At 40.1% G+C, this 16,341-nt stretch overlaps 2 protein-coding genes across 5 annotated transcripts in view; one reads left to right on the top strand and one right to left on the bottom strand.

Moving 5' to 3' along the window:
• Nucleotides 1–16,341, top strand: part of Rnmt (RNA guanine-7 methyltransferase) — a 208,898-nt gene that overhangs the window by 111,275 nt on the left and 81,282 nt on the right. The window lies entirely within an intron of this gene.
• The window catches only part of Mc2r (melanocortin 2 receptor), a 38,079-nt gene continuing 29,735 nt past the window's right edge, over nt 7,998–16,341 (bottom strand). For all 4 annotated transcript variants that reach the window (XM_021265307.2, XM_021265308.2, XM_004853291.4 and 1 more), the window contains one exon: nt 7,998–10,575. In XM_021265307.2, the coding sequence (XP_021120966.1) occupies nt 9,570–10,454 (885 nt within the window). In that variant the 5' untranslated portion in view covers nt 10,455–10,575 and the 3' untranslated portion in view covers nt 7,998–9,569. The remainder of the gene's footprint in view (nt 10,576–16,341) is intronic.

Here is a 16,341-nt window from a genome sequence, read left to right as displayed (position 1 = left end):
CATGAGGTCAGATCACAACACCTGCTCTATGAGCAGCTCTGTGGGAAGGGAGTTGGGTTCCAAGGTTGGAGGAGCCTGCCTCCCTCTGTCCTGAGGAGGCCAGGTGAAGCTGGGTTGGGGCCTACCCCTTGTTATTGTCTCCTAGCATCTGCAGAGTAGTTTAACAATCTGACAATTTGATAACGGCAGTGAGGTTCATCAAGGGGAAACCCTGAGGCTCACTGATCTCCCTTACACAAACATGTGGTCAGATATGTTCACTTTGAATCACATGTGAACTGAGAGGAAATGGCCACACTGTCTTCAGCAGTCACAAGCACTAACGACCCCCTGTGAATACAGCAAGGACCTAGAGTTGGAAACACCTCTGAATCAGCACTCCAGCTCTATTTTATGTGCTACTAGATCAGCCTTCATTTCCATATTAAACACAACTCAGCAGGCCCCCAGCACCAAGGAGCAGAGCTACTCCAGCGCAGAGGAGGTGAACCTTCCAGGCCACTGTACCACTGCCCCCAGTGCTGTGGAGGTGAGCCGCGTGGGTGTCAGCAACACATATCCCCCCTACATTGAAATAAGAAGACACATAAACAAGTCTCAAAACCAGATGCCCAGATCACCTAAAGCAACCCCAAAGGGAAACAAGATAGAATAATCTAATATTCAATGACCTGGACTCTCTGAACTGGCAATCAAAAAAGATCTGGAAAAAATGAAATCAGAAATAATTTCTCACATAACAGCAGAGATTGTTCCCATAGTGCAAGACATGATTAATAAATCTAGAGCGGACACAGATAAAAAAATAGAGGAGTGAGGGACATGATGGAATCCCAACATAGGAAACAAATGGAATCCGTAAAATAGATGCAAACAGATTTCCAAGAGATCGAAAACTCCATTGAAAGCCTACACAGCAGAATGAGCCAATGTGAGGATGGAATTTCAGATATAGAAGATAAGATTGCAATTAGTGAATAGAAAAAGAAAAATTTCTTTAAAATTGTAAGGGACCACAAGAAATCAATCCAGCAGCTGCTAGAGGATGCAAAGAAGAACAACATAAGACTGATCAGAGTCAATGAAGAAACAGGAAAGAGTGTGGATGACATAAAAAAGTTTTTCACGGAAGTGATGGCAGAAAAGTTCCCAAGCAGGGGAAAAGAACTTGACATACAGATAAGTGAGGCATATAGGACTCCAACTAGCCTTGAACAAAAAAAAAAATCTACACATAGGCATATAATAGTTAGGATTCCAGAAATCCAACAGAAGAACAAAATTCTACAAGCAGTGAGAGAAAAGAAACAAATCATATACAAAGGAAAGCCCATTAGAATCACAGCAGACTTCTCAATGCAAACCCTCAAGGCAAGAAGAGCTTGGAGTGATGTTTTTCAAGCCCTAAAGGAAAACAGCCTCCAACCCAGATTGATGTACCCTGCACACCTATCTTTCAAAATTGATGGTGAAATAAGATACTTTCATGATAAAGAGCACCTCAGGAACTTCATGAATACCAAACCAGCACTCCAAAAAATTTTAGACAATACCCTAGGAAAAGACAATGAGGATCACAACCCCAGGAAACCCAGCAGAATGAATCCATTGGGGATGACAAATTAAACACAAAAGGGGAGAATCGAACAAAAAGAAAAAGTCATGACAAGGCTTTAAAAACTTTGAACTTCATCTCCCTAATGAGTGTATAATTCAATCTTATTATTGTACTGATTAGTATTTTTCTGAGCCTAGAGTTGCACACCATTCCTTGTGCTATACTGGCTATTTATCATCTTCTTATGTCTACATTTTATTTGGGGTGTCTATTAATGAGCTGTAAGAGTTCTTTATATATTCTGGTCATAGGTTATATGCATTGGAAATATGGTCTGTTTAAGGACTACTTTTCATTTTAATGATGTCATTTAAAGTTCTAAATATTGATGGAATCTCATTTAACAATTTTTTCTTTTATACATCATGTCTTTTGTATCCTAGGTCGTTCTTGCCTACTCTGAATTCATAAATATTTTCCCTTGTAATTTCTTCTTAAAGTTTCATACTTTTAGGCTTTCTTATTTAGGTTCATAGATCCCTTCAAGTTATTTTCATGTATGGAAAAAAAGGGTTGAGATTAATTTTTTATATACAGATACCAGGTGTTCTAGTGCCATTTGCTGAAGAAATTATCTCTTCCTAGGCTCTTGAATCGAGTTTATATTCTATAAAATGCTAATGTTAAATAATCTTTCAAAACTCAGTGGACCATATATGTGTGGTTCGGTTTCTAGATTCTCTGTTTTATTTAAATGATCTATATGTCTTTCCTTATACCAACACTGCCTTGATTACTGTAGCTTTAGAAGAAGTCTTAAAATTAGGTACTAAACACCTTCCAACACTGTTTTTGTTTTTGTTTTGTTTTTGGTGCCAGGGATCCAACTCGGGTCCTTGAGCTTGCACAGCAGGCGGCAAAACCACTGAGCTAAATCCCCGGCCCTGTTTTTGTTTTTGTTTTTAACTTTTCTAGGTCCTTCGTACTCCTACATAACTTTTAAATTTCAACATCCAATTCTTCATTTATAGCAAGTATACACAGACTTGAATTTTTATATATACCTTGTGTTTTCTAATCCTGCTAAATTCAAGTACAAGTTCTAGGGGCTCCTAGAGATTTCTTAGTATTTTCTCTATAGATGATCATTTCATCTACATATAAAGATTTTGCTTCTGCCATGTCAATCCTATCCTAGTTGTGTCATTTTATTGACAGACTATTTTGGTGGGGCCTAGGTTTCAAAGTTTAATGGACAGATGTAGAGTAAGCATATCTGCCCTTGTTCACCACCTTCAGGAGAAAGCATTGTATCTTCTCCATTCATATAAGGCATTCTCTCTAGAAGTATGGAGTACATGTCTTTAATCTGTTGAGAAGGTTCTGTTCTATTTCTAGTCTCCTGATAGCTTTTACCATGAACAGCTGTAGAATTCAGTCCAATACTTTTTCTCCAATTAGTGACAGGATCATATGGCTTCTTCCTTTCCTCTGTTAAAATGATGACTTTTGGGGGTGGATCTTCCAATGCTGAACCAACACTGCCATCCCTATAACAAAACCACTTTCTACATCCTGCCAGATCTAACTTCTAACAGTTTGTTTTGTTAAGCAAATTTCTATCTATGTTCATAGTTTTTCTTCTATTATGTTTATCCAGTTTTAGGATTTGCACAATGTTGAGGTCCTAAAATGAGGGGAGAAGTGTTCCTTCTCTTTTCTGCTTTGTTTGATATAATTTATCAGTTAAAATGTATATGAGCCTGCTGTTGTCATATAGGTAGGTTTTCAAGCTAGGAATATATTTTCTTTAATAGGTGCTATTCAAATTTTATATTTTCTCCAGAGTTAGTTTCATTAATTTGTCTTCCAAGGTACTTCTTAGAAGATGTCAAATTTATTTCAAAACAGATTTTTGTAATATGCTTTCTATATCCTTTTAAATTCTGTAAAATCTGTGGTAATGTCTCCTAGATCTTAATATTGTAATTTAAAAAATGTGTACCTGATATTATGTAACAGGAAGAAAAGGTCTAAAAGAGCAGGGTAATTGGGAGGGGTAGGGGAAGGGAAAAAAGAGAAAGGAAAAAATATGAGAAGAGGAAAAAAATGGAAACAAGGTCTTTGCAAATAGGGAAAGGTAGAGGGGGTGAAGGGAGGGCAAGGGAAGGGGAAAAAAATAAGAACCAAGAGACTCATGTAATGGTACAAGATCCCAATGATGAATGTAACTGTATTTTATACCTAAAATGTATCAATAAAGTTAATGGGGAAAAAATGTAAAAAAAAAATCCTTACTAAGATACTGGAAAATAGAATGCAGAAGATCGTCAAGAAGATCATACACCCTGACCAAGTGGGATTGATTCCAGGCATGCAGGGATGGTTCAACATATGCAAATCAATCAATGTAATACACTATTTCAATAGAGCCAAGGACAAAAACCATATGATCATCTCAATAGATTCAGAAAAAGCATTCAACAAAGTCCAACATGCATTTATGATAAAAAACCTATAAAAATTGGAATAGATGGTCTCTACCTCAATCTGATAAAAGCCATCTATGAAAAACCAACAGCCAGTACCATACTAAATGGTCAAGAAATGAAATCCTTCACACTAAAATCAGGAAAAAGACAAGGAACATCACCACTCCTGTTCAGTATAGTCTTGGAAACATTAGCCATAACAATTAGACAAGAGAAAGAAATAAAAGGAATAAAGATAGGAAATGAAGAAGTCAAACTGTCATTATTTGTAGATGACATGATACTCTATATAGTAGACTCCAAGAACTCCACCAAAAGTCTTCTAGACTTAATAACCAAATTCAGTAGAGTAGCTGATACAAGGTCAACACACAAAAATCAATAGCTTTCCTCTACACGAACAACAGACTCACTAAGACAGAAATAGGGCAGACAATTCCTTTCACAATAGCATTCAAGAAACTGAAATACCTAGGAATCAACCTAACAAAATAAAGCAAAGACCTCTTCTCTGAAAACTATAGCACTCTGAAAAGAGAGATTGAAGATGATATCAGAAAATGGAAAGACATCCCCTGCTCCTGGGGAGGAAGGATCAACATAGTGTAAATGGCCATATTTCCAAAACTGCTATATAGACTCAATGCAATCCCAATTGAAATCCCAGCAGCGTACTTCACAGACCCGGAGAAAACAATCCAAAAATTCATTTGGAACAAGAAGAGATGTAGAATAGCAAAAGCAATTCTAGGCAACAGAGACATGGCAGGGGGTATTACAACACCCAACTTGAAACTATACTACAAAGCTACTGTGATAAAAACAGCATGGTACTGGCAAAGAAACAGACCTGAGGACCAGTGGAACAGATTAGAAGATGCAGAAACAACTTCAGACACAAACAACCACCTCATGTTTGACAAAGGAGCCAAACACCCTCACTGGAGGAAAGATAGCCTCTTTAATAAATGGTGCTGGAAAAACTGGGTTTCAACTTGCCAAAGATTAAAACTAGACCTATATCTCTCACCATGCACTCAACTAAAATCGAAATGGATTAAAGATCTAAATATTAAAACAGAAACACTAAACTGGCTGGAACAGAGGTTAGGTAGAACTCTTGAAGACATTGGTTTAGAACAAGATTTTATGAAGAAAACCTCAGTTGCCTGTGAACTAGTACAATCAACAAGTAGGATCTCTTCTTATTAAAAAGCTTCTGTAAAGCAAGAGAAACCACCAACAGAGGGAAGAGACAACCCTCAATGTGGGAAAAAATTTTCACCTGCTGTTTCTCAGACAAAAGTCTACTATCTAGAATATATAAAGAACTTAAAAAAAAATCAGACTTCCCAAATTTAAAGACCCAATCAAAAATGGGCATCTGAAATGAACAGACATTTCTCAGACAAAGGAATAAAAGCAGCAAATAAACATATGAAAACGTGTTCAACATCACTGGTCATTTCAAGAGATGCAAATGAAAACAATGCTGAGATTCCACCTCACCCCAGAAAGAATGGCTGCTGTCATGAAATCAACCAATAACAAATGCTAGCGGGGCTGTGGGGAAAGAGGAACCCTGCTTCACTGCTGGTGGGAATGTAGACTGGTGCAACCACTGTGGAAATCAGTATGGAGATACCTCAAAGAACTAGGACTGAAAGTCCCATTTGACCCCACTATTCCACTGCTGGGGATCTTCCCCAAAGAATTAAAAGAATCATATCACAGTGATATATGTGCACCCATGTTCATAGCAGCACAGTTTGTAATAGCTAAAACTTAGAAGCAGTCCAATTGCCCATCAACTGGAGAGTGGATAAAGAAAATGTGGTTTTTTAAAAATAAAATGGAGTACTACTCAGCCATAAAAAATGAGAAATTAGAGACATTTATAGTTAAATGGATTCACATTGAGGTGATACTTTTAAGTGAAATAAATGACACAAATGTGTAAATACCGAATAGTTTCTCTGGTGTGAGAAATTGAAAGTGTAAATAAGGACTAAAAGGTATACTAGATAATGTGAAATAGGAAGAAAAGGGGCAAAGGGGATGGGAGGGATAGGGTAAAGGATGGAAGGGAATGGGATTTATATGAGAAAATGAAAAAATGGAAACAAAGTCTGTAAATAGTGAGGGATGGAGGGGTTGAAGGGAGGGCAGGGGAAGGGGAAAAAATAAGAACCAAGAGAGATTATGTAAAGGTGCACATTTCCAATGATGACTGTCATTATATTGTATACCTAAAATGTACCAATAAAATTAATTTAAAAACCCCCACAACTCAGCAAGGGCAGAGAGGAGTTCCAGGCCCTTCTCAGACAACTGTTGCAGATGACAGTCAAGTGCTTGAGAGAAGACAGCCACCCTGAGGAGGGCACAGGGGCCTTGCATTGCATTCCCCGCCATGAGGCATCTCAGACCTGTGCACCCTCAGGGAAACATTATATTCTATTGTGGACACAGTTTAATTACAGAAAAATGTGCTCTGTATCATTTCTTCAAGAATAAAAATAGCCCTTTTAAAAGTTCCATATGAGGCTGCACCTCAGATTTTACACTAAAGAAGTTACAAGTAGTGTCATACAAGGAAGGGGTGATTGAAAACTATGATGAATGTTTAAATTTAAACAAAACTGTTGCAGTGAAAGACATATTGCCATTGGTCCCCCTCAAAATCCTCCTCACTTCAGAACTGCTCTGGAAAGTAGCAAGAACATTGGGTTAATTGTGCTTGAAGTGAGGGGGAAGATTTTGAGTGGGATTCATGGCAGTGTGTCTTTTATTGAAATAAGTTTTTAAAAATTTAAATGCATCATTTTAAATTTAAATTTATTGTATATGTTAATAGACCCAGACCAATGTTAGAAAAACAGTCATTCGGTGGGGAGAAGGCCAGAAAGAATTCCTACAGAGCACCACAGGGGAAGATGCCCTATGGGCTTGCCCTGGCTGTGACACGAGCCATATGGAAACACAAACTGTGCCTGTGTCACCTTCCTCTTTGCGGAGGCTCCTGTCCTTCTCATGTCTAGCAGCAAGGCCACCCCCAAGCTGCCTAGCTCGCTTCTGCAGGGGATGCACCAGGTTCATGTGGCCACAGCTATCTTGGTGGTAACTTCTGTGTGCCCACGTGCTCCTGGCACATGAGTTGGTGGGGCGTGGAGCACTGGCCATGACGCCGAGCTGTTCCTGACAGAGGTTGTGTGTGTGAGTTCTTGAGAAAGGCCAGATGCATTTCAGGCGCCGAGACCTCTGGCCAGGTCAGTGTGCCAACACTTTCCTCTGACCTCCGTACTGGACACACTGCACCCCGGCAGCTGTCTGCCTCTCTTCTGTCCCTCGAGATCTTCCAATTGGGCAGCCAGTTCTTGTCTGCCAGGAAGCAGCAGGCTTCTCTGAAACACACAAAGTGTGGGCTCCAGAAGCCACCATCCCCTGCAGTGGATCCTGCAGCCCCTATTCTTCTGTCCCTTTGTCACTCAGCCTCTCTGGTCCTCTCCAGCCTAAGCAACTCACCCCAGGACTGGCTGCTGCTTTGAGCTTTATCTGCACCCATGAAACCTGGATGAACTGGCAGTGTGTGTCCTTTTATTACTGTTTAGATGACACTTTTCCACATCTGGCCTCTTAACTGTGGCTGATGGGCAGCATACAGTTTTCCAGTGACTGCATCTGCCTTTCAGATTCACCTGAGGAGGAGGTGGAATCTTTCTCATCACATCTTTGGGACGTTAGGAACAGCCTCCTGCTTGTTGTGTTGTTTTAGTCTTGGTTTCCTTATAGTCCAAGTGCAGGATGGCATCTCTGTCTCTGTCTCTGTCTCTTTCTCTCTCCCTATTGCACAAAATTTATTTGGAAAAATACACAAATATTTGTTACATCTACTTCAAATAATCAGTTTTCCTTTGACCTTTATGCATTCTCACATAGGAACCAAATGGATTAAATTGTTTATTTTCTCCTTGAACTTTATGTTTCCAAAGCATGAGGAGATTTAACTAGGCATGGATTTTAAGGCCAGGTGACCCTGGCCTGCATCCAGACCCTGACACATTTGAGAGAGGAATTGAGAGAGCAAATAAGACTCACAGTAAAGTTTTGTTATTATTGGAAACTCCAAGGTGGTTATTTGACATAGTCATTATACTTTGGCTGCTTCCAAAGATGATTGAAATGCTTTAGATAAGTCAGGCAGGCAAAGGGAGGGAGAGAGGGGACTGACCGCTGCGTGACCATGGAGATAGGCAATCAACCGAAGCTGTCAGCACCCCTGTCTTACAAAGACCTGACGGTTTCTGCCCTTAGTTGTTTGCTGCTGTGCCTCAGTTAAGTGGCTCCCAGAGGGCCATACGTGTGTTGAAGTTCTGGTCCTTAGCTTGATGTTGTTGGAAGGTGGTGGGACCTTGAGGGGCCATTAGGTACATGCTCTTTACAGGGACTGTGGGACATAGGTCTCTTTCTGTCTCTGTCTGTCTCCTTGCTGCCATGAGGTGAGCAGCCACCTCTGCCAAGCATTCCTGCCATGGTGTGCCGCCTCACCTTAGGGCCACAGGCAATGGGGTGGGTACTCACAGACTGAAACCTCTGGATCTGAGAGCCAAGATAAATCTTTGCTCCTTTGAACTTGATTAATCTTGTATATCTCCTAAAGTGTTGGAAAGTTGACTCACACACTTGCCCAGCTACTTTAACGTCTCCAGACAGGCTGCCATGGCTGCCAGTTTAGAAGACCTCTTGGGAGAGGTATGGAGCATCTGTTGGCCCTATCCTGTAGCTCTCAAGTTTGTATTGCCATGTGTGCTTTGTATTCTGTCTTTGTTTCAGGCACATCATTTTATCCCCCTAATAATGCAGTTAGTTGTACAGTATGCACTTACAACAAGACTGTTCACACAGAAGTGTTAGTAGGATTATCCTCTGGCCCATAGGAAAAGAAGAGAGTTGCAAGCATTAGTATTTGGTGGTACTAAGGCAAGAAAGCAGGGAGTAGCAAAGCTGGCTGGGAGAGTAAGTGTGACCAGATCCAGGGACATACGTGCAAAACATTCCTTAGGACCCCATATATAGACTTCTTGTGAGAACCCACGATATGTGGGATGAACAAAGAGACAGTCGCTATTAAGCAATCACTAACATGACTCTTCATGGTGGCCCTTCCTGTGTCCCCAGAGTGTACTTTTATTTTATATTTTAATTTTTATTTTGGTTTTTATTTTTCCTTTTACTTGCTTTTTATTTTTCCTCTCTTTCACTGTGCAGAGCTAGTTTCTCCCTTATCTTTCATGTTTAATTTTTCCTATCTCAAATAAGTGTGAGACTTTCCTATTGTTTTTGCTTCTTTCATTCAATTCTTTGAGAGGAAAGAATTCAGGAACCACTTCTAGAAGGAGGCTCCAATACCCCAAAACCTGGTAACAGAATGTTATGTTACTGTGTTCCAAGACATGGTCTCTCTCTTGATCATATTATCCTAGAGGATCTTTAAATCAGGATCAGTGATTCTACGGGTACTAGCAATAGGATATCATCCTTCTGAATGCACCCCTGAGCTCTGGACTCCGGAAGGCATAGATGAAGGGGTCAATGACTCCATTGCACATGATCAGCATGCCGTTCACCTGGAAGAGGGACATGTAACAGGTACAATAGGGGTTTCTGGGACAGAAGGTCATTAAAAGGATGTGAAGGATGAAAGGGGCCCAACAGAAGATGAAGACCCCCAGCAGGATGGTCAAGGTGATGGCCCCTCTCATGTTGGCTCTGGGAAGGGTGGAGATGTTCCTGACATGAGAGCGAGCCAGCAGGAACATGTGTACATAGAGGCAGAGGATAAAGACCAGCATCAGAGGGAACAGTGAGGCGAAGGTGAGCACTGTGGGGACATGATGGGAGAAGATCACCATGGCAATGCCACTTCCAATGCAAAAGGTCCAGATGACTGCCAGAGTGGCAATAGTGCGGCGCGTGGTCACAATGCTGTGGTACTGCAGGGCGTGGAAGATGGTGATGTAGCGATCAACAGCAATTGCCAGTAGGCTAAAGATGGAGCCAAGCAGGGAGAGGATAAACATGGTGTCAATGATGTCATCTGCTGTGGCTTCAAAACTGCCACGGGGCTTGAGATAACCCATGTTTCTGAACATGATTAGGATATTTTCCACGATCTTATACAGGCTTCCCAGCATGTCAGAAACGGCCAAGCTACAGACGAAAAGGTACATGGGGGACTGGAGGGTCTTGTTCTTGATCACGGCCAGGAGGATGATGAGGTTTTCCAAAACCCCAGCAATGGAGATGATGAAAAACATCTCTTCCGGCAAAGCCACATGGGGACAGTCTGAGGTGTTTCTTGCTGTGCCATTGACATTTCCATTTGTGTGGATAATGTGCTTCATCTCTCCTCTCTGTGGTTAAGACAGTGGTGTTCACTGGGTCTCACAGAGAACTTGGTTGATTCTTCAGAATGCCTTCTTCATAGCACTTGCTGAAGGGCTGAGGATAAAATCACCCAGCTGCCTGAAAGACAACATATGGAAATATCCATTGCAAAGTACATTACAAAATTTTAAAAAGCCACATTTGCTTTAAGATAACACAATACCCTCTATAAATATCATAGTGTAGTCATTTTAATAAGACAATTTACTGAGCCCTCATTTTAACCCTTTTGTGACTAATATCTTCAGTGCAATTTTGAGCCTGAGATAATGATAAAAGCCATTCCCTGTCCTCTTCCCTCCGCTATGCTCTTCCTGAGAAGGCAGGCGTATGTGTTATAGGTAAGAGAGAATAGCACAGCAGCCATGGCAGAGAGAAGCGAAGAAAGTGAGAGGTGGGAACAAGAAAACACAGGCCACCCTCTCTGACTTGGGAGTGGTGATGGGATCTGCAGACAGATGAGATGATCTGTCCTGCTGTCTCCATGGTTTGTCTTCCTGAGCCACAGCCTGTCCCTACAGTTGTGGGCTAATGACAAAGTGTTGATGAACCATTCGAAGGATGACAGTGCGACAGATGCTATTACCTGTCCTTTAAGAGCTTGCAGAAGCTGGGTGCGATAGTGAACATCTGTAAATCCATCTACTCAGGAGGCTAAGGCAGGAGAATTGCTTGAGCCCAGGAGTTAGAGGTCAGTTTGGGCAACGTGGCAAGGTCCCGTCTCAAATAATAAAATAAAAAAACCTCTCAACAGTGTCATCTTGAGACATTGGAATTGAATTATGGTAGAAGAAATGTCTGCTTTTCCCTCAAGGAATGTGGAATCTGTGCTTATTCATTTTCCAGAGGTGGCATTGACAGATGGACAGGCAGTTGTATCCAATTTGTCTTGCCATTGTGGTGGATTTAAAGATGTGATCACTCGTTCTACACACTTCTCTCCCCTGAGGTGGAGCTAAAGTCCTCTGCTGGAGAGTGGGTGGGAAGTAGCCTGACGTGCTGAGGGGACACAGAGTCTGGGAGTGCAGCTGTGGGTACAAGGCCATGAGGTCCTTTATGGAAAGAACTCAGTCCCCTTGTGAAGGAGTAGGCCTGGGTCAGGCCTTGGGGAAAGTGTGTGGGCAAGGTAGAGACTGGAAAAGAGTGGCGAGCAGGGTTCTGCCTAGGCCAACTCATCACTTCCCTCTGAGCCTGAGACTGTGTAGGTTCTTAAGCAAATAGCTGGATTTTTTGGAGTCCTGATGCTGGAATATAACAATGTGTGGAATAGAAGAAGGAGGGAAGTGGATTCCTGGGACTCAGCAAGGATCTGAAGCAAGAATTGGAGCTCACAGGGAGAGAAAAGAGAGGGACCTCAATGCCAAAGATGAAAGTAGCAAGCAGCACTTACTTGCCAAGTCCTGGCTTGAGGCATGGGAGGGGTGGCGTAAACCTGTCTGCAGAGGAATGGTGACTACTGGTGACTCCAGAGGCCTCCATGGAGAGATGTGCCAGTGGAATGGAGCAGTGGAGGCTATGAACTGTAGTGGCTGGTAAGTGATTCCAGTCTAGTTTTGGTGTCCCCAGGAGAAGGCAATTGGCCAGTCACCATTTTGGACGGAGGCCAACTGAACCCAGGACTCAAATCAACAGTGGGTTGGCTCCATCTCAAGGCTCCCAGTGTCAGGGTGAAGCACAGCTGTGAGAGACACCTAGGGGCAGGGAGCCAAATTCAGGCTGGCAGGAGGCACCCAGAGTGTTGTCAGCTGAACAGCTTGAGTCCCAGCCTCACAACCAAAGACCAGAAGCAGCCTGAACTTCAGTGGAGCTGAAAGTGCAAGCTTGCTGGGATTATCTACCATTCCCCTGTAATTCTATTGCAGGCTTTCTGGGATCAACCAACACAGATCTGAGCTCTATCTGTGCCAGTTGTCTACCAGTGACAGCGGAGACACACCTTGAAGTGGAATTTTTTTTTCTTCCTTTCTTTGTTTTTTTCTTTATTGTTTGTTCTTGTTTTTATATGTGTGACTATTGTTTCTAGGTTTTTTTTTGTTCTGCTTCTTCCTTCTTTCTTTCCCTCCTGCCTTCTTCACCAGTTTCCCAAAGGTTGTGTAATTTTCCTCTGTCCTTCAGCTTAGCTTCTAATCTCTTACTCTTCTATGTCTCAATTTTTTTCTCCTAACCTCTTTTAAATTTTCTAACCTGAGGGTAAAATCACCAAATTGAGGGGATATTTACTGCCTAAAATTTGCTGGTTTATTTTATAACTATAAATCTCGTTCATATGGTTAAAGGTGGCAAATTAATAGTTTAAAAGTTTGTTATTTTCTAGCCTGCGCTTGATGCTACTGCTATTACAGATTGTACTACTTTAGCCAAAGTGACATAGTTGTTCTAATCAGTTGTTCTTCCTTGAATGCCAAGACTGAGATTGCTTGAGGGTCATAAACAATACTATAGGCCAGTATCAAAGAACCAGTAGCTAGACCAAATAGGCAGCAACTTCTCATCCCCAATAAATTGAAGAGGTAGGATCTTACAACAGATTCAAAAGCCAGAAGCTAGCTACACCTGGAAGACATCTCTGAAAAGTAGTCATTTCCTAAGTGCTCACAATACTAGCAATAAAACTATCTACCATAAGCAATTTATAAGCATCAATACAGAAATTAAAGTAGAAAAATAGAAAAATGAGAAGACATGGAAGCAAGCTGCAACCCCATACTACTTCCAGCTCACCAAAGGCAAATTGGGAGAAATGAGGCAGAATAATTTGAAAGCTGCCCGCCTGAACTCCCTGAAATGATGACAGTAGAAGTAACAAGACAGATGAATGAGGCTCTAGAAAAAAACCAAATTAGAAATGATTTCTCAGGTAACTAAAGTGATGATGACCATAGTGAAGGACATAGTTATCGAACCTAGAATAGATACAGATAAAACTAGTGGAGCTTAGGGAAATAATGGAACCCATGAATGCCCAATGTAGGAAAGAAATTGAATCCATAAAACAGACCCAAACAGACATTGAGGAGATAAAAAAATTCTATTGAAAGTATACACAGCATAATGAACCAATGTGAGGATAGAATAACAGATTTAGAAGACAGATTTGTGGTTAGCAGTCATAAAAAGAAAGATTTCTTAAAATAGCAAGAGACTACAAAAATCAATCCAACAGCTGCTGGATGATGCAAAGAAGAATAATATAAGATTTTAATTGGAGTCCATAAAAAAACAGTTAGTGGAAATAACATTAAAAAACCTGTTCACAGAAGTAATTGTAGAAAACTTCCCAGGCATGGAAAAATAATTTGATATACCGATAAGTAAGACATATAGAACTGGCCACGATGAAGAAAAAAAAGTACATCAAGGCATATAATAGTCAAGATTCCAGAAATTCAATACAAGAACAGAATTTAAAAGCTGTTAAAGAAAAGAAATAAATCACCCACAAAGGAAAGTCTGTCAGAATCACAGCAAACTTTTCAACACAAACCCGTAAGTCAAAGAGAGCTTGGAATGAAGTATTTCAAGCCCTTAAAGAAAACAGCCTCCAACCCAGATTGGTGTACCCTGCAAAACTAACTTTCAAAATTAATGGAGAAATAAGATACTTCCATGCAAAAGAACTTTAATGAACACCAAACCATCTCTCCAAAATGTTCTGAAGGATGTTCTAGAAAGAGATAATGAAGAATACAATCCTATGAACCCCAAACAAAATGAATCTACCAGGCAAAGCAAGCAATTAAACACAGGGGAAAGAAAAGGATCCAACAACAGGACAATAACATGACAAGGATAAATCAATACATATCAGTTATAACAATCAATGTAAATTTACCAATGAAAAGAAAAGAAACAGATTGGCAGAATGGATCAAGACACAAGATCCAATAATATTCTGTGTACAAGAAACACATTTAACTCAAAAAGAAATTTATAGACTAAGGGTCAAAGGAGGGAAAACAAAACACCATCAGACAAAGTGGATTTCAAGCCAAGATTGATCAAGAGAAGAAAAGAAGGTCACTACATCCTTGTTAAGGGAACGATCCAAGAGGAAGAGATCACAATCATAAATATATATGCACCCAAAACCAGCACACCCAACTATATAAAACAAATATTAACAGACATGGTAAATCAAATAAGCACTAGTACAATTGTAATGGGGGAACCTCAACACCCCACTGTCACAAATAGGCAGTTCAACTAGACAAAAAAAAATTTAAAGAATATCAGAACTGAACCAAATTTTTGAACAAATGTCTACAGTGTTCCACCCCACAACATCAGAATACACATTCCTCTCAGCTGCACACAGGACATTCTCCAAAATAGACCACATACTAGCCTATAGAACATGCTTAGGTAAATCCAAAGGAATTGAAATTATCCCATGCATATTATCAGACCATAGTGCAATGAAATTGGAAATCAATGGCATAAGAAATCACAAAAATAGCATAAACACATGGAAATTAACACCCTCCTGAACAACCAATGGGTCACAGAGGAAATCAAAGAATAAATTAGATAGCTTCTACAATTAAATGATAATGCCAGTACAATATATCAGAATTTAAGGAATGCAATTAAGGCAGTTCTATGAGGGAAATTTATAGCAGTGAATTTCCATATCAGAAAAACAGAACAAGCTCAAATAAATAACAATGTTAAAACTAAAGCTTCCAGAAAAAGAAGAGCAAGTTAAGCCTAAAGATTATACAAGGGAGAAAATTTAAAAGATCAGAGCAGAAATTAATGCAATCAAGACTTAAAGAACAACACAAAGAATCAATGGATCAAAGAGTTGGTTCTTTAAAAGATTAAATAAAATAGACAAACCTTTAGCTAACCTTATCACAAAAAGGAAATAAAAGACTCAAATCCATGTAATTAGGAATTAATAGGGTGAATCATGATGGATCCTGCAGAAATCCAGAAGATCAATACCTACTTTGAGAATATTTCTGTGGAAAACACAGAAGAAATGGACAGATCCCTAGATATATATGAATTACCAAAGCTGAATCAAGAAGATATAAAAGCTAGGGCCAGGGATTTAGCTCAGTGTTGCTGCTGCCTGCCTGGCAAGTGCAAGGTCCTGAGTTCAATCCCTGCTATCAAAAGAAGAAGAAGGAGAAGGAGAAGGAGAAGGAGAAGAGGAAGAAGAAGAAAAGAAGAAGAGGAAGAGGAAGATATAAAAGCTCTAAATTACCCAATATCAGTCAATGAAATTGAAGATGCAATTAAAAACTTACCAACAAAGAAAAGTTCAGTTTCTGATGGATTCACTGTTGAATTCTACAAGAAATTTAGAGATCTAATGCCACTACTTCTCAAACTTTTTAATGAAATTAAAAGGGAAGCAGTACTCCCATACTCATTCCTGGAAGCAAACATTACCCTGATACCAAAACCAGAGAAAGATCCAACCAAAAAAGAGAACTATAGGCCAACCTTTCTAATAAACATAGATGCAAAAATCCTCAATACAATACTGGCAAACAGAATGCAACAAATCACAAGAATATTGTACGCCATGACCAAGCAGCATTCATCCCAGGGATGCAGGAATGGTTCAACATACAAAAATTAATAAATTTAATATACCATATTAATAGAACCAAGGACAAAAACCACACAATCATCTCAATAGATGCAGGAAAAGCATATGACAAAGTCTAACATCCATTCATGATAAAAACTCTACAGAAAACTGGAATAGATGGTCTTTGTATCAATCTGATGAAAGTAATCTATGACAAACTAACAGCCAATATTATACTAAATGGTCAAAAACTGAAACTTTTCACTCTAAGATTAGGAGCAAGACAAGGATGTTCACTA

The sequence above is a fragment of the Heterocephalus glaber genome, unplaced genomic scaffold, assembly GCF_053883595.1.
Source record: "Heterocephalus glaber isolate CG9 unplaced genomic scaffold, H.glaber_assembly_v1.0 deba00001300, whole genome shotgun sequence".
NCBI classification, from domain to species: domain Eukaryota; kingdom Metazoa; phylum Chordata; class Mammalia; order Rodentia; family Bathyergidae; genus Heterocephalus; species Heterocephalus glaber.
This window is presented reverse-complemented; position numbering and strand designations above follow the sequence as displayed.